A 21434-nucleotide genomic window follows, 5' to 3' on the forward strand; every position below is an offset into this window, starting at 1 on the left:
CTTGCAGTAGGAGGCTTCTGGGTACACATCTGGCTCTGTTGATCTGTTTCCTTATTTCCTCGTGTGGGTAGTGTAGTTTTGAGAATGCTTGGTGGAGATTTTGTAGGTGTTGGTCTCTGTCTGAGGGGTTAGAGCAGATGCGGTTGTACCTCAGTGCTTGGCTGTAGACAATGGATTGTGTGATGTGCCCAGGATGGAAGCTGGAGGCATGAAGGTAGGCATAGCAGTCGGTAGGTTTTCGGTATAGGGTGGTGTTAATGTGACCATCACTTATGTGCACTGTGGTGTTTAGGAAGTGGACCTCCCGTGTAGATTGGTCCAGGCTGAGGTTGATGGTGTGGGGTGGAAGCTGTTGAAATCATGGTGGAATTCTTCCAGAGTCTCCTTCCCATAGGTCTAGATGATGAAGATGTCATCAATGTAGCGTAGGTAGAGAAGGGGCGTGAGTGGACAAGAGCTGAGGAAGCGTTGTTCCAGGTCGGCCATAAAAATATTGGCATTTGTGGGGCCATGCAGGTGCCCATAGCAGTGCCACTGATCTGGAGATATATATTGTCATCAAATTTGAAATAGTTGGCACAGAGCTCAGCAGCCAGTTGTGCTGTGGCATCATCAGGGATACTGTTCCTGACAGCTTGTATTCCATCTGTGTGGGGGATGTTTGTGTAGAGAGCCTCTACATTCATGGTGGCTAGGATGGTGTTTTCTGGAACGTCACCCATGCACTGTAGTTTCCTCAGGAAATCATTGGTGTCATGGAGATAGCTGGGAGTGCTGGTGGCATAGGGTCTGAGTAGAGAGTCCACATATCCAGACAGTCCTCAGTGAGAGTGCCAATGCCCGAGATGATGGGGCGTCCAGGATTTCCGGGTTTGTGGATCTTGGGTAGCAGATAGAATAACCCTGGTCGGGGCTCTAGGGTTATGTTGATTTGTTCCGGAGTTAGTGTAGGGAGTGTCCTGAGTAGATGGTGCAGTTTCTTAGTGTATTGCTCAGTGGGATCTGAGGGAAGTGGCCTGTAGAATTTGGTATTGGAGAGTTGTCTGGCGGCCTCCTTTTGGTAGTCAGATCTGTTCATGATGACAACAGCTCCTCCTTTATTAGCCTCTTTGATGATAATGTCAGGGTGGTTTCTGAGGCTGTGAATGGCGTTGTGTTCTGCACGACTTAGGTTATGAGGCAAGCGATGTTTTTCCGCAATTTCTGCCTGTGCACATTGGCGGAAGCATTCAATGTATAGGTCCAGACTGTCATTTCGACGCTCAGGAGGAGTCCATATGGAGTTGTTCTTCTTGTGCTGTTGGTGAGAGGGTACCTGTGTATCAGTGCGCTGTTCAGTGTTGTCCTAAAAGTATTCTTTGAGTTGGAGACGGCGAAGTAGGCTTCCAGATCGCCGCAGAACTGTATCATGTTGCTTGGGGGTGGCAGGGCAAAAAGAGAGTCCCCAAGATAGGACAGACTTTTCTTCTGGGCTGAGTGTGTAGTTGGATAGATCGACGATATTGCTGGGTGGGTTAGGGGTAACATGGTTGTGGCCCCATGTGGCAGGTAGGAGTTTAGACAGCTTACAGTCCTTTTTCCCTTTGTAGAGAGGTGAAATGAGTAATGTAGATCTCCTGTCTTATTTTATTGAAGTCCGTTTGTATGGAAGCAGGGTTATTAATGAGAGTCTGCAGGTTGGAGAGCTCTTTTTTGATGTTTTCCTGTTTGCTGTATAACTGCTAGAACATCCTCCCTGATTGAACTAACCTTGTTATCTCTAGCTTGCCTGCTTATATATACCTTCCCCTGGAAATTTCCACTACATGCATCTGCTGAAGTGAGTATTCACCCACGAAAGCTCATGCTCCAAAACATCTGTTAGTCTATAAGGTGCCATAGGACTCTGTTACTTTTACAGATCCAGACTAACACGGCTACCCTCTGATACTTGTCATGGGCTGTGGACTATGTTCCAGATGGAAAATCATTTGTAAATATTCTTTCCAGAAAAGATCTTACAATAGAACCTCAGAGTTACAAACATCTTGGGAATGGAGGTTATTTGTAACTCTGAAATGTTTGCAATTCTGAACAAAACATTATGGTTGGTCTTTCAAAAGTTTAGTTAAACATGGACTTAATACAGCTTTGAAACTTTACCATGCAGAAGAAAAATACTGCTTTCCCCCCCTTTTTTTTTTTTTTAAGTAGTTTACACATTTAACATAGTACTGTACTTGGTTGGTTTTTTTTTTTGTCTCCTTTCCTGCCTGATTGTCTACTTCCGGTTCCAAATGAGGTGTGTGGTTGAGTGGTCAGTTCATAACTCTGAGGTTCTACTGTATTTGCAAAATGTAACTCACCACCTATGAAGTTTTTCAAAGCTCTATTTACAGGTTTTTAGTGCTACAACACAAACTTCTATACCCGAGTTATTCATTTGGTTAGTTCCATACTCTGTCTTTTTCTGACATTTCATCTTTGAAAGAAATTACACTGCCATTAAAAAAAAATCAGTTAAAGTTAACGGTCATGTAATTGTAGTGGTCATTCTCGGTAATTTGTGACTATCTTGCCACATGAGAGAACATGCTACAATGTTTTTTATGTGACTTACACTAATACTATAATTCCATATTGGAACTGCACTTAAACCAGTTTGTGCTTGATAATGAATGTGGTTCCTGTCAGCTAGAAAGCAAATCACTTGTATTTCATAAGTGAGGATTATGTGGATAAATAAGCAACACCTTCTCCAGAAATAGGCCAGCATCCAGCCTGCTTTGAGATTTAGCTCATTTTAAAGTAAATTGCAAAGAGATAACACTTTCCTGTGTTGACTGGCTTGGTCTTGATTAATGACATGATTTGGGTGGATGTTTGTTCTTAAACTTTTTTTGATTATACAGGAAAAAAAAACCAAGATACAATGTCAATATAACATGGGCATGTGCCACAGGTTAGGAATAAACTTAACCAACAAAAGGACACGTAACACTATGTACTGATTACTCACTCTTGCTGTAAATCGAAAACAGCTAGTGGATGCAACTGTACTGTTCCTTTTTCTAAAAAACCAAGCTTTGTTACTTGGAAATGAATATTTTACTGTAATACTTGATGGTAGCTTCTCTCTATAATGAGAGCACTGAACACATTTGTCGTGAGTGCCATTTGGCTATTTTAACAACCAACTTACATTTGGTTCTACAGAAGATGCTTGACTTGTTCATTTAAAGTATCTGTTCATCTGGTAATTTTTTCATATATTAAATTCTAATGACAAAATTGAAACTTATTCTTTTCTAGTTGCACTCAGCTGGGAAAAAAAAACTCCAACAAGCCTGACTGTAGCTTTGGTAAAGGTGGCAATAAAACAAATTCTGAATTAACAGCAGTCTTGGGCATTGCACGTGTGCAAGAGAGTAGGACGAGGTTCCCTTTCACTAATACATTAGATGAATAGTGACTGTGTTGTAACATGAGCTTAAACAATCAGTTGGTTTGGTCTTAAAAATGGAAAGAACCCTAATACTGATTATGGAAACAGCTAGGAGGCTGCTATGTTGAATACTTTTTTTCCTTGTAAGATCTTGGATCTGTGTTTGCTAAAGTTACCTTCATACTCTTTCCCTAGCATTATTCCGTCCACCTAATTTCATATTTTGCTGTACTACAAAGAATCGTAAGTCTTTCATTATATGACTGAATCCAATTCAGTTTAAAAAAAAACAAAAAGCTTATCTACTTGTAATTAACATTTTATATAAAAGACTCTGGACAAACATCTATTTTGATCCTTTATTAAAAACCGTATTCAACAGCTTCCTTAAATAAAGTATACATGTAATAAAATAGGTTCTCTCAAATAGCCATAGCTTGCACTTACAGAGAACTACATTGTAAAGTCAAATTGCTATTTTCCCCCCCTCACAACATTTGAGTAGGTCTACAATTTGATTTTTAAAAGGTAAAAACATGATGTATCCTTGAGCCTTGCTACATCAGTCTGGAAACGTTGGGAAGAGCTTTATTCTGCAACTTGGTAAAACTCTTCACCTGGAAGGAAAAATTCAAGCATTTCAAAATATTCCTTAGTCCACAACTTTTATTGACTGAATGTTAGTATGTGATTGGCTATGAGGTGTTCGTCCACTGTGTCCAGTAGGCCTCACACTGGTGGCACTAGAAGCATGGTGCACAGTTCGAGGGTATTTAGCAGCAGTGGCTTGGGATATAGTTTGCTGAAAAATAAAACAAGATACATTTATGAACATTTAAAAAAAATACTCCTAGAAACTGAATTCCCTATTAAGTTACTTGGAATGCAGTGAACTTGAATCTAAAACCGAGAAGAAACAACCAGTTATGGATAGAGAGTAATATGGGTCACTAACCTAACTTTCTCTTAGCTCTTGGCCATTCATCACCATCTATGCTTTAACTCTTTTCAAAATAAAAAAAAAGTTCTTATTTGTGTAGATGGGAGCTTTTAATAAACAGTGCTGACAACAGTGCTAAGTTTCTGTAATTAGCTTAGAAAAAGATCAGGCTGTTTAATTCAAGACCCTTGGTTAAGTTATTCTGTTGTGGTCCCATTTAGTTACAGTAACATTCCTTCAAAGTTAGGATAGTTTCTGAATAAATCAAGATGGCTTTCTCCTATGGAAATATTGAGATGTCAGTTACCCTTAGATAAGAAGACAATTACATTTCCATCACAGGAGTTTCTTTACAAGGCTTCAGGCTGTTTTGCTACCAGGCAGATGGCCTCTCTGTTGCAGTAACTATGGTCATTCTCTTTTTAATCACACTAACGACTCTCCAGCCAGAATCTTTCCAGTGCCAAAGATTAATTCAATCAGAAAAGCACTTCACTACAGCTGATGCTGCGTTATGTATTTATTGCCAAATGCACATGACAGGTGGCAAGGTATACGGACAGAGGCCTGAAACATCCCTTGGTTCAGAGAGTTTCAAGGGGGCTAGTTGTTGCCTTTTCTAGTTTGAGACTGACCCAAGGGTGCACATGCCTTCCAAATTTGCTCTCTTCCCCTGCCGCTTTTTAAATTCCTTTTCCAAGCTCCAGCCAGCTCATATTTAACATATCTTCAAAAATTAGGCCAATAGTTCAAGTGTCTGTCTAGTCATACACTCTGCATCCAGTCCTCACCTTCAGAAAAATAAAGCTAACAGCACACTTCTGAAGCTCCAGGGCATAGACCACCAGTGCTTACGAACTTGTATCTTTCCCAAAAGCCCATGGAAAAAAGAGGTCTTGCCACATGCCAGAAGGTTAAATCCAGGCTCTGGTGGGCCAAAGGAGCTGGAAAACCAATGCAGAGTTGAGGAAGTGTTTTGTTGGCAACCCCAGCTGCTGATATCGAGGAAGCTCAAGTACATCACCCCAGGAGGCAGGTGATCTTTCATGTAACCAGACCCAAACCACTTAGGACTTCACAGGTTAAAGCTAAACATCCTCAGCCAGATTTCTCCTTCATATACATCCAAGTGATCAAAGTCTCTTGCTCTGATGGTGCTCAGCCTATTACACTGTACAAATGACTTAGAATGATCTTTTTATGCTAATAAAGCCACTGCTCAAAACCCTCTTTCCTTGCTGTATATTGGCTATTCCATATCCTATTACTATGTTCATTCAATTCACCATCACACAATATACTGCACAGGAAAGGGATGTGCGCCTGGTGGGGAAAGGGGTAGTAAGAATCAAGTACAGCAAAAAGAGGGGAGGCTTTGTTGCCATCCACACAGTTGTTTGGTTAGGGGCATGACATTAAAAAAAGTGATACCTGCTTTAAGCTTGTCAGTCCATCCTGTCACTACTGCTTTTGGCTCAGCCACATTTCTCACTCATTAAATCAAGTTCATACACAAGTTCAGCTCCGCAATGACTGAGGAACCATTGCTTCCAAAAAGCTATTTAACCTCAGTTGTGCAGAGGGCGACAACAGCAGTAGATGTACAGTGAACCAACAAAAGCTTCAAAATCTATCAGAACTATTACTACAATGGGAAGGGGCAAATGGGGGTACAGTTTAAGTGGGATTATTCATTTCCAGCCGTCATCATTTTGACAGATCTTTGTGGCTAGAACACACATCCAATAGAAAACAACTACTGCTTATTTACTTGTATAGCGCTCACACGTAACTGTTAAAACAGAAAGCTGAGACCCCCTCCCTGATGAGCTTTTAAACTACTAGCAGACATGGTGTAACAAGGCAGTTATTACCCTAATATCAGTTGGACTTACCTGAGTGACTGGATGATGCTTTTCTACAATGACTGAACTCATGGGTGGTGAGACTCCCATTACAGCTAAACTACTACAAATTCTGTTCTTTTGTCCCAAATCAGATCGACCTGTAATTCGAGCAGTGATTGTTCTTCCTGCCTTCTGCTGAGCAGATGTCACTACTCTTGCCACAGGCTACAAATAAATAAGACACATTAGTAGAGATGCCTACACACAATATGTACCATGCAACCAGGCAACTGCTTTGGTGTATTAGCTACATATATGAATAGAATTTATGGGTACTGTAGGTAAACTAGAGTCCATAATGGTATAGAACAGATTCCAGACAGTGGTCACAATTAAAAATTGGGTATTTATTACTGGTTGTTACATTATCATGGTATTTCCCATTCTACATAAAGGCAATACTACATTTACCATGATAATAGTAAGTACTGTGATGTGGTTAATGAATATTGTGCTGAAGCATAGCAAACCTCAATCATGAAAGGGCCCTCTTTGTCAGCTATTTTGACAAATCTAGCAGTGTGGAACAATTGTAGCTTTGCTTTCCGGCTGCAAGCTAGTGACAGCTGTAGGCACCCACATCAGCCCAGCAGGGTCCTTGAATCAATAATATGCCACACACCAAAAAGGTTACACATAATGAAACTGAGGCACTGCAATTTTTCAATCTTCCATCCTTCCCCAGAGAAGTACTGACAGTAAACTGCCAGATAAAGTATGAGCTTAGCAACAAAAAAGATGGAGGAGGAAGAGAAACAAAAAAGAGTAGGTCAGATGCAAGAGCAGAGGAGGGAACGGGGAACAGATTTCAACTAGTAAGCTAAAAGTGAAGCAGATTTGTTTAAAAAACCCAACCCAACCTTTCAGCTGTTGAAATGTTAATTGCTCATTATGTGCTGTATATAATTTTGCAAAATTTCTCCTCTCTCATCATCCCCATTTTTTTCCCCTAAAAGCCATCCTCATTTTTAACTTCATTTAATATACAACAAATAATCCATTTAAAATGAACTGATGGCATTTTCAGGTTTCTCTCCAGGCCTTTACTTAAACTCTTGAACAAACGCCTCTACTTCATACTTTTGTATGTTTCTTACTGAGAGAATTTGGAGTAAGGATCCCAGACAGATTTTAATACCTACAGTGACTTCAAATATTAAATCAATTAATTCTAGTTTGTTACCAGTTTTTGAGCTGATGTAATGCCAGATCCTACAGCTGCACTAGCGACTATTACTGGAGAATTTGATTCTAATCTGGTCTGAGAAGTACTTGCACGGCCCAGATGGCATGAAAACTGTAAATAAATCAAAGGGTTTTATAGAGGAATGAGAACTGTAGTTTGGATCATACTTAATTCTTTACTGAAAATGCAGTTTTATTATTTAATTAGTCTGACACTTCAACTGGCTGCTGAATTTTATTTTTTACAGATTCTATACTCAAAGCTAAATAGAGTCACAGTCAACTTAAAAACCATCACGTTATCAGAAAGTTGGGTACCTATAGAGCTCTGAGTAATATCCAAGATTCTGTAACAAAGATCAGAAGGAAAAAATGTTGACATTTTTTCAGTCTGGCTATTTTTGTATAGTCAATTTCACTGTTTCCCCTGCTTGGGTGGATCTTTAATAAAATGGAAAAATTTAACTATAAACATCACAAATTCTCAGTGGGATCTAAGGGCAGATGTACTACCTGAAACTATTTTTAACTTGGAGTCTAGCCACTTTCAAAACCTAAGTTGGCACTGTCCCTTGTAAATAATACATTTCTGAAAATTGGCCTTTAAGTTAATGTAAAATTCTATTTTCTCAAACTAAATCAAGTCCAGATATTTTTTTTCCAAACAAGTCTCAGCAACTATTTTCCACAAAGGTACCTTGGAAAGCAGATTCTGCTTAAGATTTAGACCTTCTTTGTCCTAAGTAATTAGCTTGCAAATTTTCTATTTACAAAATTAGAACTTTCTGGAAAAAACAAAACATAGCAACCATAACCCAACAACCATGTGCATATAGTGTTTTATACTATAGTACATGCTGTTATATGTAAGTATTTATGTCTCCAAAGTAACCAAGTTCTGACATTTTAAAAAGAAGCTATTTGTAAATTATCCAAGTGCAAAAACATTACTGAAAGTTCTCTCAATGCATGAGTTATTCAGTTTGTTCAATAAAAAAAAACCGCTGATGCCTAAATAGCTTAATGAATGAACTTTTTCTAATACCACATTTTTTAATTCTATTCCTGCTATAATACTTACAATTTCCTCTTGTGGAACAGTGGCTGCTGTTGGAGGTGGTGGTGAGGGAGGATCAAATTGGGAAGAAGGGAGCCTTCCAGTGGCATTAATTCCAGGATCTTCTCTCCTATTTACTGGATCTATTATTAGAAAAACAGATTAAAGCAATCAGCACAGAACCTGGTAAACCCAATGAACACTAGAAAGCCTTAAGGAGAGAAGATGACTCACAGTAAAACCTTTCTGTTCCTTTGGGATTTGTGTATAATCTTATTAAAAGGATCACTTATTACACAGGGTTTTATTTAGCTCTCCTGTATTTGAATCCTTCTCTCAGAAGCTTGCAAATACCGTAGGCCAGATCCTCTGTTACATCCCAACCTCCTGGTGCTGGTCAGGTGACGCAAATAGGTAGGATTCTGGACATAACTTGCCAATGGAGAATTCCCTAGGCAGAGGGGCTCCAATATTAAGTATCCCACCCCAACCTTGGTGTAGAGAGCATGGCAACGAAAGGAGGTGGCATGTTGGAGCCCTGCTGCACTGGTGTAAGATCACTTAGGGACACTGCATCAGTAGGGTAAGTAACTAACTCACATGAGAATTGGCCTGCTACAGAATCAGGGAGCCATAACCAGCTCCCAAGACTGCACAAAGCAGAGGTCAGGGAGAACTGAGTCCAGTACCTTTTCCAAACAGGGTTTGTTCTTTTCTTTCAGAACACACAGTTTCTTTAATACAAGAAGCAGGAATATGTTGTTTATTTATTGATTTCCTTGCCCTCTCTCAAAGCAGATTCACAAAGCTGAAATCTCACTATTGGTAGTGCTAGGATAGAGATTTTGATCATTCCATAGACTACAGTGCCCTCATGTGGCAGATAAATTTCCATCACTCCAAGTTTTAGAACAACCTAACATTACTATTTCAGTATTCATTTCATAATACTTGCTTTTATGATGCATTAGTTTAAATATATATTTTTCTAGGAAAAACAAGTCCTGCTTATTGACATTTCCATTAATATAATAATCACTATTGATGTCAGAAGAAGGAATGAAAATATACAAGGATTACTCTTTGCTTTTAGTTTACGATATGAAAGGGCCAGTGTATGACCATAGGATGAGTCTATACTAGTTACAAAAATAATCTATAAGTGTTTTTTGTAATGACATGCATGAGTTCAGATGCTTTGGTTTCTTTTTCTTCAAATATATAGAGAGAAAGTATAAAACTTGGATGATTCTCAGACTTATCTCCATCAGACCTGAGTGCCATACGTCCATGGCAAGGGGAAGGAGAGGAGTTTGAATTAAACATTTTAAAAGTCATTTCCACGCCGATACTTGTCTTCAAACTGGAGTTGTGCATAAATAACTGATCATTGATTTTTGGCTTACTGTCTTTGAACCTTTCAAATTCATAGATTATAAAGCCAGAAGGGACTCTGTTATCATCTTGTCTGCCCTCCTAAAAGAGTATGGTCATCCCTAATGCTATTCTGCCACTCACTGCTTCACTACAGAACTTCTGCCTAGAACCTTTTCCAGCCGTTTCCTGCCTGGCCTCTTGCTATAGCTTTAGAGAAATTCTCTCTCTTTCTATCTCACAGGTATGTAAATTTGTAAATACCCTCTCACTAATGACTGGAAGACCCACTGAACTACAAAATTTTGTAAAACAAAACGTAAACAAACAAATGTTAATGCATCTCAGAAGTTTAGTTTCATCATTTGTGACAATTACTTTGGTTTTAATCATGAGAATAGTAAGGAAAGAGTACATTCATGTGTAAGAGCATGAAGCATTAATGCTGGAAAGTGAGTGCAAGTAATTTTTTTCTTTCCTTTTGGGGAATTGTGGATTAGAGATGCCCTACTATTATCTCAGATATTTAAAAGAATGTGAAGTAGTTTAAGGCTCCAAATTCTAAACCTAGGGCTTATCTACACAACTGTCACTGACTGGTCCCTGTAGATTCTGCTGGTGCACACCAAAGGTTCCCCAGTGTGCTTTAACTTAGTACAAAAAAAAAATTTTAAAAATGCTGCTATATTAAAACAAAACACTAAGACCCTGCTGGTGTGCACTAAAAGTTCATTAATACATTTTAATGTAGTAACATTTTTTTAGTACTACATTAAAGCCCACTAAGGAACTTTTAGTGTGCACCAGCAAGGTCTACACAAACCAATTAGTGCACAACATATTAGTGCACTTTGAAAATTAATTCCCCCTCCCCCCCCAATAGTGCACATTGCTGTACCATGTAGGCAAGCCCTTATTTTAGCAGGGAATGTCCTCTAGCTTCACATATTTAGGTTTTTTACTTTTTTTTTTCTTTTAAGTAAATCCACTACCCTGTTGCTAACTAATTAATACACACAGTTTGCGTATGAATAGCCCCAACATTTTCTTGGTTCTGTTGCCGCAGAAGCAGCAATCCAAGTTGGGATCCCAAGTTAAACCCTATTACAAGAATTCTGTTTACAGCTGTGAAGGTAATGAAGACAGTCAGTGGTGGAAAGGCGATGCTCCAATAGGGAAAAAAATTGCTTGCTGAATAGAAGGAGAAGAGAAGTGTTATAGTCAAGTAAGTGTTCAAGAGAGATAGTCCCTTTCTACTGTTCTGGAACAAAGCTACAAGTTGAAGTACCTAGCATGGCCCTTAAACTTTTATTCTCAAGTTCCACAACTGCAAAAAAATTTGTTAAAATATAACCCAGCTAAGAAGATTTAAAAAATAGTTAAAAGTCTGTGGTTCCAATTAGTACTCATTCAGAGTAATCAGTTACTTAAACTGTGCTTTAAAAAGAAAGAAAAATAATCTAACAAGAGTATAGACTATTTTTGTACCAATACAGAGCATTCATGTTGACCACCCGCTACACGGTAATCTTAAATTAGTTCCCTGAGATTCTGAAAACCTAGTATAGTGGTTATTACTATGCACTACATACACCTAAAATCAGGTGGTATATGAGGCAGAAATCATATTCTACCATCCTGCTCTTTGCTTTTTTCTTCTTTTCCTAATTTGTTGCATCACATCTCCATTTAGACTACTGTATAAATTGTTTGGTGCATGGACTAGGTCTTTGCTAATTTCTACGAAGGTACCTAGCACATTTTTGGATGCTCAAAAATAAAAATTAATAATTATTAGCTTCTGTAAGTGACACTACATGTCTAAGACTTTACACTCTGAAGCACAAATGAGTAAGATTAGAAGGAAGGGGAAAAAGAGCTGGCTAGAGAGCATATATCCCCCACATGATCATTACAGACTTGCTGTCTTTTCAAAGCCTGCAATATTTTGCTGAAGAATCAGGCAGCCACAGGGTACTTGTTACTTACACCTCTCCAGTAGACAGCTTATTTACATATTCAGTGCATTTTTTAAGCATGTAACAAAGCTAATCCCATGTAAATTTGATGTTGTCATACTCCTATTTAAATACTCAAATTAAAAATAAAGAGTAAACTAATCCGATGGCGCTGTGAGCAAGGTCATGCAGTGATATATTTTTACTTTACTTTTAATACTAACCATGGTCTGTCCTACTTTCTTTGCCCTGAAACATGGTCATTGCTTCTAGATTCAGTGCACACACACCACGCATAAAGGCTTTTTTCATGGTGCCTTCATACTGTTCCCTTTCACTATGCAGTCTCAGGATATCAGCTTTTGCCTCTTCCAGAGCAACATTTAACTACAATAAAGAGATAAAAAACAAAATTATTTTTATACACCTGTGAATACACAAAACCACCATATTATTTGTTCAGCTTTAAAAAGCCACTTTACTAATTTCTCAGTGTAGTATTATCCCTCCATGTCTTCGTTGTTTTAGAAATAAGATTAAATATAGATCTTTCAAACACCATTCTTTGGATACCTCAGACTAGAGAGTGTGTACATGGCAAGGATGGAAACCACAGGCACTACCATACCCAAACAGACTAACAGTCTGTGCAGTCAAGTATTCTGTCCCAACCATGATTAAAACCAGGAACTTCCAGGTCAAATCCTTGTAATGCATTTAACTGTGCTATACAATATTGTGGTGTGGCAGGGGGAAACACAGCAAAACAAACACTTCTTCCTGACCCCACCTAGAGATGAGCCTAACCGTATCTTAGTATTTTATCTTTGCTCCTGTAATGTAACTCCAGCTGTTATTCTTATTAGCATGAAAGGCCATACTTCCATGAACTTCCTTGACTGCATCCACAAATACATCTATCATTTTTACAACCATTTGCAAAGCACGAGGTCTGTGGTGGTGAGGGACAGATTAAGTTATACATGCACAAAGCAAGGGATTCTGATATTTTTCCTTAAGTTACATTTTCAAAATTAACTGTGTTTTCGGGCAGGATTTTCAAAAGCATCCAAGTGTCTTAGGAGCACAAGTCCTCTTTCACTGTGCTTTTTAATTCCTTTAAATTGTAACAATCTTGAAAAGTAACATCACAGTGATCTGATGGGTAATGGCTACTTTAGCTTAAATTTTCACACATCTTCATTAGGATGATGTTGAGAGTTGTAGGGAAAATATTTTTATCAACTTTTAACAGAAAAACGGTTATTATACAAAGATTTCTGTTCATACAAATATGATAGATGTGCTCATTCACAATCATAATCTTGCATTTCTATAGGACCTTCCATGAGAGGATCCAAAAGACTTTACAAACATTAATGAATTAAGACTTACAAATACCACTGTTAAGTAGGAATGTGTCATCCCCTTTTTGTGGGCAGACAAAAGGAGCCAACAGATAAGTTAAATGACTCATCTAATTTCAAACATAGGTTCCAATTTTCTTCTCTGGCATAAGTGTTGAATAACTTTACTTATATTGGTATACAACTAGCTTAAGTGACAGGTGACTTAGGCCTAGAAAGTTGGAATCTATAGCAGAGCTACCTACATAACCTAGATCTCCCGATTCCCAGTCCTGCAATTGGGAAAGGTTTCCTGGCACTCTGAAGAAAAGCAATGCATTTATTTAAAAAAGTTTGTTTAGTTTGTTTAAGAGGCACTTAAAAAAAAAAAAAAAAAAAAAGACAGAAAACCCTTACCTCTGCAATTTTAGCTTCATAATCCTTGGACAGCTGAACACAGACTTCCTCAGCCCTTAACTGACAGGCTTTTGCTACTTTCTCTTTCCATCTTGCTTCAGTAAGAGAGCGCCAAGCTGCCCAAACCCTCTTCATCAAAGCTATCTGGAACTGTCTGTCCGCCAGTCTATTTCCATATGCCTTAAATAGTAAAATATTAAAGAGAATATAGTCAATTGTTTTGTAACATTACATGGATTATAGCATAAGAGATTATATGAAATACTGTAGTTTATACTTTGTTTAAATATATTTTAGCTGACACACCACCACACATACTGCTGCCACTTTAGAAGTGCAAGGTACTTGTATGGAGTTAGCGTAGGAACCACACAGCATCTGCAGGCACAATGGTAGCTAGGGAGTCACATGTACCAGATGATTTTAAAACTGAGTGTTTATTTATTTATTTCACACACACACACACACACACACACACACACACACACACACACACACACACACACACACATTGAATGCTTAAAAGATTTGTACCTTTTTAAATAAAATCAAATTATATTTTCAAGTACTCAACACTCAAAATATTTTCTAAAATGGTAACAGCAGATCCACTTATCCAGTCCATCTGTGAGATTAAAAGAAAAGGAACAAGCTGAAGAAGGGCTGAGTAGCCAAAAGATGTCCACATCAGCCTCACAGCTACCAGTAAACTTTAGGTGGGAAGGAAGGAGAGAGAAAATGCTCCTCCCTTCCAGCAGCCAGAGGGGTTTTGTGTGATGAGGAGCTTCAGACTTCTCAGACACCATTCAAAACCTTAATGAAAAATGGAACCCAGTAAATCCTTACTGATAGCTTGGAGTGAGAGGGGTTTGGGAACTGACCCTGGACAGTGGGGCCCTCCATCTTTCACATCAGTAATTGGCTAGTAGGTTTAGTTAGCTATCAGACCTTCCAAGATCTGAGAGTGCAGCTGACAGATGTTTTAGGGCTGAGGAAGAAGTGTGGAGACACAAAATATAGGGGAGGAGAGGACAACAACACAGACCTTAACTGCAAAACCAGCACCAAAATCAAATGGTGATAAGTGATGTATTTTTCACATTTCACACAAAAGCAATGGCTTCTGTGACAGGATTTTAGACTGAACACTTTTATTCATGCTGCTGCAGACAGACAGTGGGAAGATATCATCCTAACTGATATAGGTGGTAATTGACATTGATCAGCTATCAGCATATCCTTCTAATTAGTGATAAAAAAGGGCATAATTTTGATTCACTTGCCCTACCATAATTATTTCTCTAAGTACAGTGTAATATTCTCTTTTGAACTGATGCTCTTTAACTTATTCAATATTTTGTCACATACATCAAAATAGAAAAATTGTAATTTCTTCGGATTGTAACAAGAGCTACAGTAACTAACCCTTTTCAGTTCAGAGGCTTATCTACTATCACATCTTCTGTTTTCCACACATACCTCTTGTCTGGCCTCCACGTGCTGAATCCGCCACCGTGTAAATTTTTTCATTAGCTCTATCCTCTCCTTTTGTTTGTCTATCGCATGGGACAAGTTAGTGATTACCTACCAAAATATTTATTAAACAGAATGTTTAGATAGATATTTTTATGCTCTTTGGGGAATGAATGGAAGTTTACTACCTGGACAGGGACGCCCAGAGGAGGCGGAAAGTGGGGCAATTTGCCCCGGGCCCCACAGGGGCCCCACGAGCCCTGACCAGGCGGCGGTCCGGGTCTTCAGCGGCTTTTAGATGGCGGGGGGCCCTTCAGTGCTGGCAAAGACACGGAGTGACTCCCGCCACCAAAATGCCCTGTGAGCCCTTGCCCGGTGGTGATCCAGGTCTTTGGCTGTGGGGGCCCTTCAGTCACTCCATTGAATGGCACTCCACTCCATGCCAGTCTTCGGTGGCATTTCGGTGTGGGGCCCTTCAGTGCCAGCAAAGACATGGAGCGATTGAAGGGTCCACCGCCACCGAAGACCCAGACCACCAACGGGTGAGTACAAGCTCTGCAGCTCCCCCGCTTTGCCCCAGGCCCCCTGAATCCTTTGGGCAGCCCTGTACCTGGATGAGTTTTTATCATTTTAAAAAAATACTTCTAACAAGCTTTCTACTGTGTCTTTTCCTTAAAAGAAGAACAATAATTTAAAGTTCAAATCAGGACTAAAATTAACTCGACTTCATCATTCAATGACATTGCTACACTCAAGGAAGGTTTTACACTGTGTACTTATCAGAATTAAACTGGTTATTTTCTACTACATCTGCAAACTTATGTCATGAATGCTACACTGTGGGATCACTTAATTAAGAGGAAGCAAAGACTTAGAAGAATACACAAACTTTTAATTACTCACAAAAACACCACAACTCAGCAGATCAGAAACAATGATTTGTATTATTGAAAGTTTGACATACAGATAATATACTTGCCTACCTCACAGCAGAATTATGGAAATTTGTATCAGAAGAGATATACTGAAAGTGTAAATATATATAGTAACTCAGTGGTTCCCAAATTTTTACTTAGGTGATACACCAACAGCATTTGATCTTGTTTTGTTTTGCAATCCACCCAGGGTCCAAATTCAGGGCCAAACCTCATTAGTGCTGCAACTACATGCACCAGGTCGTAACGCTCAGAGTAGGGAGCCAGGGCAAGTCCCACAGGACAGAAGCTTCCACTGTGGGGTGTGAGTGCAAGGTGGGATTGCTTTCCATGGCCGCAGGCCTCCGCACCAGACTGCATGACCCATCTTGGAACTGTTTAATAATTGGGCTGATAAATTTACCCTAACTGTGAGCTTAAGATATGAAAGTTCATAAGATGTTACAATACCTACAACAACAAATGTTTATTGAAAGCACCCTGACCTACTTTCTATCACAAATATTATAAACAGGTGCAACGGAACCAGACAAAAAAATCCCTCAAGTTAGTCCAAATAGGAAGGCCAAGTTGATATGATTCATGGACTATGCTGAAATCATGCTTGGTTAAAAACAAAACATGTGGAATTGAAAAGTAATGAACCAAAATTGGGGTGTCAAATATTAGGGCTAAGTGGTGGACAAAATAATGAGGGAATGGGCTATTCCATCCCTCACTTTATTTTTGGATCCTTAAAGGAAAAAAAGAGTTGGAGGAAAAATGGAAGAACAGATAGATAGAGGCTACTTAAGCAAGCTTCACCATCATGGCTCCTACCCCGCATCATCTCCTCAGACCATGGGTCTTCGTCATCCTAGTCTTGAGGGATGTCCTAACCAGAACAAGCCGAGAGAGAGATCCAAATGACATCGCCATCTCTACCAGCTCAAGCTTAATCTCAACCACCTGAGATGAAATGGGATCAGACTTCAAACAGCAACAGCTCCAGCCCATCTCAACTAACGTCTTCTCTTTCCCCCAAAAGGATCATTATTACCATCTTTGATAACTTTTAAGAGACAGTCAAACAAAGGGGCTTTCCTTCTAAAACTCGCTCCAGCTAAAGGGAACGGGAACAACAACTGTTAATTGAAAGCCTCACTTAATACTTCACATTTCAAAAGCTTTAATTGTTTTTCCTTCTTTTCTGTATCTGTAATAAAGATTAAAAGGTACTAAGCAGGTAGAGGTCTCTATATACCAAAACCCAGACCTTGTTTAACACTATTTAATGCTGGACAGTAACTGTTATGTTAACACCTTTGGCCCACTTATTTCATCTAAATAATACAGCAGGACCCACCACTTGGGAAACACTGTGCTATTAAAAATTTGCTACTTAAAGTACCACTTTGGAGGAGAGAATTAGAATTCAAAATGACCTTGATAAGTTGGAAACTTGTTGGAAACCAACAAGATTAAATTCAGTAACGACAAAGTACTACACTGAGGAAGGAAAAATAAAATGCACAACTACAAAATGAGGATAACTGGTTATGCAGAAAAAGATTTGAGGTGTTAGTGAATCATAAATTAAATATAAGCCAAAAATATGACGCGGGTGCAAAAAAAGCAAATATTCTGAAGTTTATTAACAGGAGCATCAAATGCAAGACATGGGAGGTGGTTGTTCCGCTCCACTTGACAATGGTAAGGCCTCACCTGGAGTATTGTGTCCAATTTTGGGAGGCATACTAAGAAAGATATGGAAAATCTTTCTATCTGTAAGGCTAGTCAAGTACTGGGACAGGTTTCCAAAGGAGGCTGAGGAATTCTCATCATTGAAGGGTTTTAAGAATATACAAGCCCTGTCAGGGATGGTCTGGTATACTTGGTCCTGCCTTGGTATGGACTTGAAGATCTCTCAAGGTTCCTTCCAGTCCTACATTTCTGATTCATTCCATTAATGTACATTTATCATAGAAGTAATGAACCAGAATTGCTTTGTAATCAAAGCAGCTACCTAGCGACTAGTGCCGTATTCCTATACCTCCATGCAGAATTTAACTCATGCTTTAGTGGTTGTAGTTTGCAGAAGTAACATTTAAGAAAATTATGCTGTTTGAGGAAAGTTAAGTTTAGCTCAAAAATACTAAAGGCAGCAATAGTAAAAGCCTATTTGAAGTATCTTAAGTAAGGCTGATCCTTCTTTAGTTTTTAAACATTAGCAATTCATAATGTTGTATTTTGTGAAATCTACTTTGGTTAAGCTGCTTTGTTCTGCCTGGGTGTCATGGCTATTAATAAACTTTTTGCTGTTTGAGTGTAAATGCTGAACTGATGTAACATTACAAGGCAATTTTCATGAAGTGTTTACAGGTCAATTAGAAAACAAAACCATTTTTGAATATATTTGATTTGCATGTTCGTAATATTTTTGTCTGTTACTGTGTTTACAGTGGCACATATAGCCACAACCAACTACTTAAAACCGTACAAGTTTAAGGCAGCTGATGTAAATGAAAAACATTAAATACTTCTTGCTATTAAGATAGAAAGTCAGTGATAGATCTTTGTAAGATTTCTAAGACTAGAGCAAAAACCTAAATTATGAACAATTTTTATTTATGAAAGTGGTTTACTACGTGAAGCCTAAGACTTTGTCAATCTTGTTAGGGGAAAGGTTAAAGGAGTGAACAATTTAGGTCAATTTTTAAAAAGGCCTATGCACCAATATTTTAGAATTCATTCCACCAAATCATGCGCTGAAGTGAAGAAGCAGAACAACACTCATCTACAGCTACATCAAAATATGCCATTGTCATTACACAATTAGCTCCATAAAGGATAGTGATAGACGTGATTTGGTGAGGAAGAGTTTGTCTTGTGGGGATAGAGGTGTTAATATTGTAAATGCATCACCAACAATTATACATTCATATTAGTGCTATACAAGTATAATTTTTGCACTGAATTACTCCATCTGGAACTAAATATATCAAAACGGAACACATTGGAAAAATTGTGAGCCTGACTGCAAGCAAGTGAAATTTCATTGGCAAATATGGAATTTGTATGCAGTTGCAGCAATTGAATGTACATGGTCTGTGTAACTGGACTCTGTGTATGTCCAGTGAATAGGGGGAGTGTACTTCGACTCTTTCTACGTAATGTCTTTCAATGGGTGTTTGTGAATATAGCTTGAACAGTATTTTCAAAATAAACTGTTAAAATTCAAAATTCAGCTGAAGTGTTCTCAAGTGAAGGTTTTAAATGCTATTATGTAGAAGAGGGGATTAAAGTGGTTTATGATTGCAAGGTTCCCACGATTCCTACTCTTGTATACTTAGGCCTGGTCTACACTACATGTTTAAACCGATTTTAGCAGCGTTAAACCGATTTAACGCTGTACATTACGAGGCCCTTTATATACCCGACGAGAGAAGTAGCGCTAAAATCAGTATTACCATATCGGATTAGGGTTAGTGTGGCTGCAAATCGACGGTATTGGCCTCCGGGCAGTATCCCACAGTGCACCACTGTGACCGCTCTGGACAGCAATCTCAGCTCGGATGCAGTGGCCAGGTAAACAGGAAGAGCCCCGCAAAATTTTGATTTTCATTTCCTGTTTGCCCAGCGTGGAGCTCTGATCAGCAATGCAGTCCCAAATCCAAAAAGAGCTCCAGCATGGACCGTACGGGAGATACTGAATCTGATTGCTGTGTGGGGAAACAAATCTGTTCTATCAAAGCTCCGTTACAGAAGACGAAATGCCAAAGTGTTTGAAAAAAAATCTACAGGCTACACAGTGCTGCGTGACAAGCGTAACGGGAAGTCAGAGACTCAAATGGACGCTCATGGAGGGAGGGAGGGGGTACTGAGGACTCCAGCTATCCCACAGTCCCCAGCAGTCTCCAAAAAGTATTTGCATTCTTGGCTGAGCTCCCAATGCCTGTAGGTTCAAACACATTGTCCGGCATGATTCAGGGAATATCTCGTCAATTTACTCCCCCGCCCACGTGAAAGAAAAGGGAAAGAAATCATTTCTTGACTTCTTTCAATGTCACCCTATGTCTACTGAATGCTGCTGGTAGACGCGATGCTGCAGCAGTAAAGAGCAGTATCCACTCCTCTCCCCTCCCTGGTGGCAGATGGTGCAATAGGACTGGTAACCGTCCTTCTTATCAACCCGTGAGTGCTCCTGGCTGGGTTTAGGTGAGGCTGGCCGGGGGCGCCTGGGTGAAAATAGGAATGACTCCCGGTCATTCCCAGTAGATGGTACAGAACGGCTGGTAACCGTCTTCATCATAGCAACTGGGGGCTGAGCTTCAATCAGTCCCTTCCCTTTCATGTGATAAGAAAAGATTCTTTACTGCCTGGACTATCATAGCAGTGGGATGCTGGGCTCCTCTCCCCCACACTACTTAATGTCCTGCCTGGACTATCATAGCACCGGGAGGCTGCCTCCCCCTCATTTTATGTCACTAAAAACTCAGTGTTTCTTATTCCTGCATTCTTTATTACTTCATGACACAAATGGGGGGGACACTGCCACGGTAGCCCAGGAAGGTTGAGGGAGAAGGGAAGCAACGGGTGGGGTTGTTGCAGGGGCACCCCCCGTGAATGGCATGTAGCTCATCATTTCTATGGGATCTGACACAGAGCAGCTGTACTCTCTAATACACTGCTTCTCTAGTACATTTGCCCCATATTCTAGGCAGGACTGACTATTTTTAGAAACATAAAGGAGGGATTGATTCGGGGAGTCATTCCCAGTTTTGCTTTTGCGCTCCTGGCCGATCTCAGCCAGGGGCACCTATGATAGCAGCAGACAGCACAGAAGGACAGGTAACCGTCATCTCATTGCCAAATTACACTGGCAGCAGACGGTACAGAACAACTGGTAACCATCTCTGCTATCATGCAAAAGCAAATGAATGCTGCTGTGTAGCGCTGGAGTATCGCCTCTGTCCGCGGCATCCAGTACACATACGGTGACTGTAAAAAAAAAAAAAAAAAAAAAAAAAAAAAAAAAAAAAAAAAGGTGAACGGGCTCTATGGTTGCTGTGCTATGGCGTCTGCCAGGGCAATCCAGGGAAAAATGGCGCGAAATGATTGTCTGCCGTTTCCTTCCTCTGGGAAAGCATGACCGACGACATTTACCCAGAATCACCCACGACAATGATTTTTGCCCCATCAGCCACTGAGCTATCAACCCAGAATTCTAAGGGGCAGGGGAGACTGCGGGAACTATGGGATAGCTATGGAATAGCTACCCACAGTGCAACGCTCCAGAAATCGACGCTAGCCTCGGACCATGGACGCACACCGCCGAATTAATGTGCTTAGTGTGGCCGCATGCACTCGACTTTATACAATCTGTTTTATAAAACCGGTTTATGTAAAATCGGAATAATCCCGTAGTGTAGACGTACC

The 21434-nt window shown here is 39.6% G+C and overlaps 1 protein-coding gene across 5 annotated transcripts in view; it reads right to left on the reverse strand.

Moving 5' to 3' along the window:
* Positions 1-3769: 3769 nt before the first annotated feature.
* The window catches only part of POC5 (POC5 centriolar protein), a 66676-nt gene continuing 49011 nt past the window's right edge, over positions 3770-21434 (reverse strand). For 4 of the 5 annotated variants that reach the window (XM_030566402.1, XM_030566407.1, XM_030566404.1 and 1 more), the window contains 7 exons: positions 15088-15192; positions 13609-13788; positions 12070-12232; positions 8538-8656; positions 7455-7568; positions 6260-6436; positions 3770-4226 (listed from right to left, as the gene is read on the reverse strand). In XM_030566402.1, coding sequence (XP_030422262.1) covers positions 4077-4226; positions 6260-6436; positions 7455-7568; positions 8538-8656; positions 12070-12232; positions 13609-13788; positions 15088-15192 — 1008 coding nt within the window. In that variant the 3' untranslated portion in view covers positions 3770-4076. The remainder of the gene's footprint in view (positions 4227-6259; positions 6437-7454; positions 7569-8537; positions 8657-12069; positions 12233-13608; positions 13789-15087; positions 15193-21434) is intronic. The other variant, XM_030566405.1, reaches the window with a different exon arrangement.

Source organism: Gopherus evgoodei, chromosome 6 (genome assembly GCF_007399415.2).
Source record: "Gopherus evgoodei ecotype Sinaloan lineage chromosome 6, rGopEvg1_v1.p, whole genome shotgun sequence".
Taxonomy (NCBI): domain Eukaryota; kingdom Metazoa; phylum Chordata; order Testudines; family Testudinidae; genus Gopherus; species Gopherus evgoodei.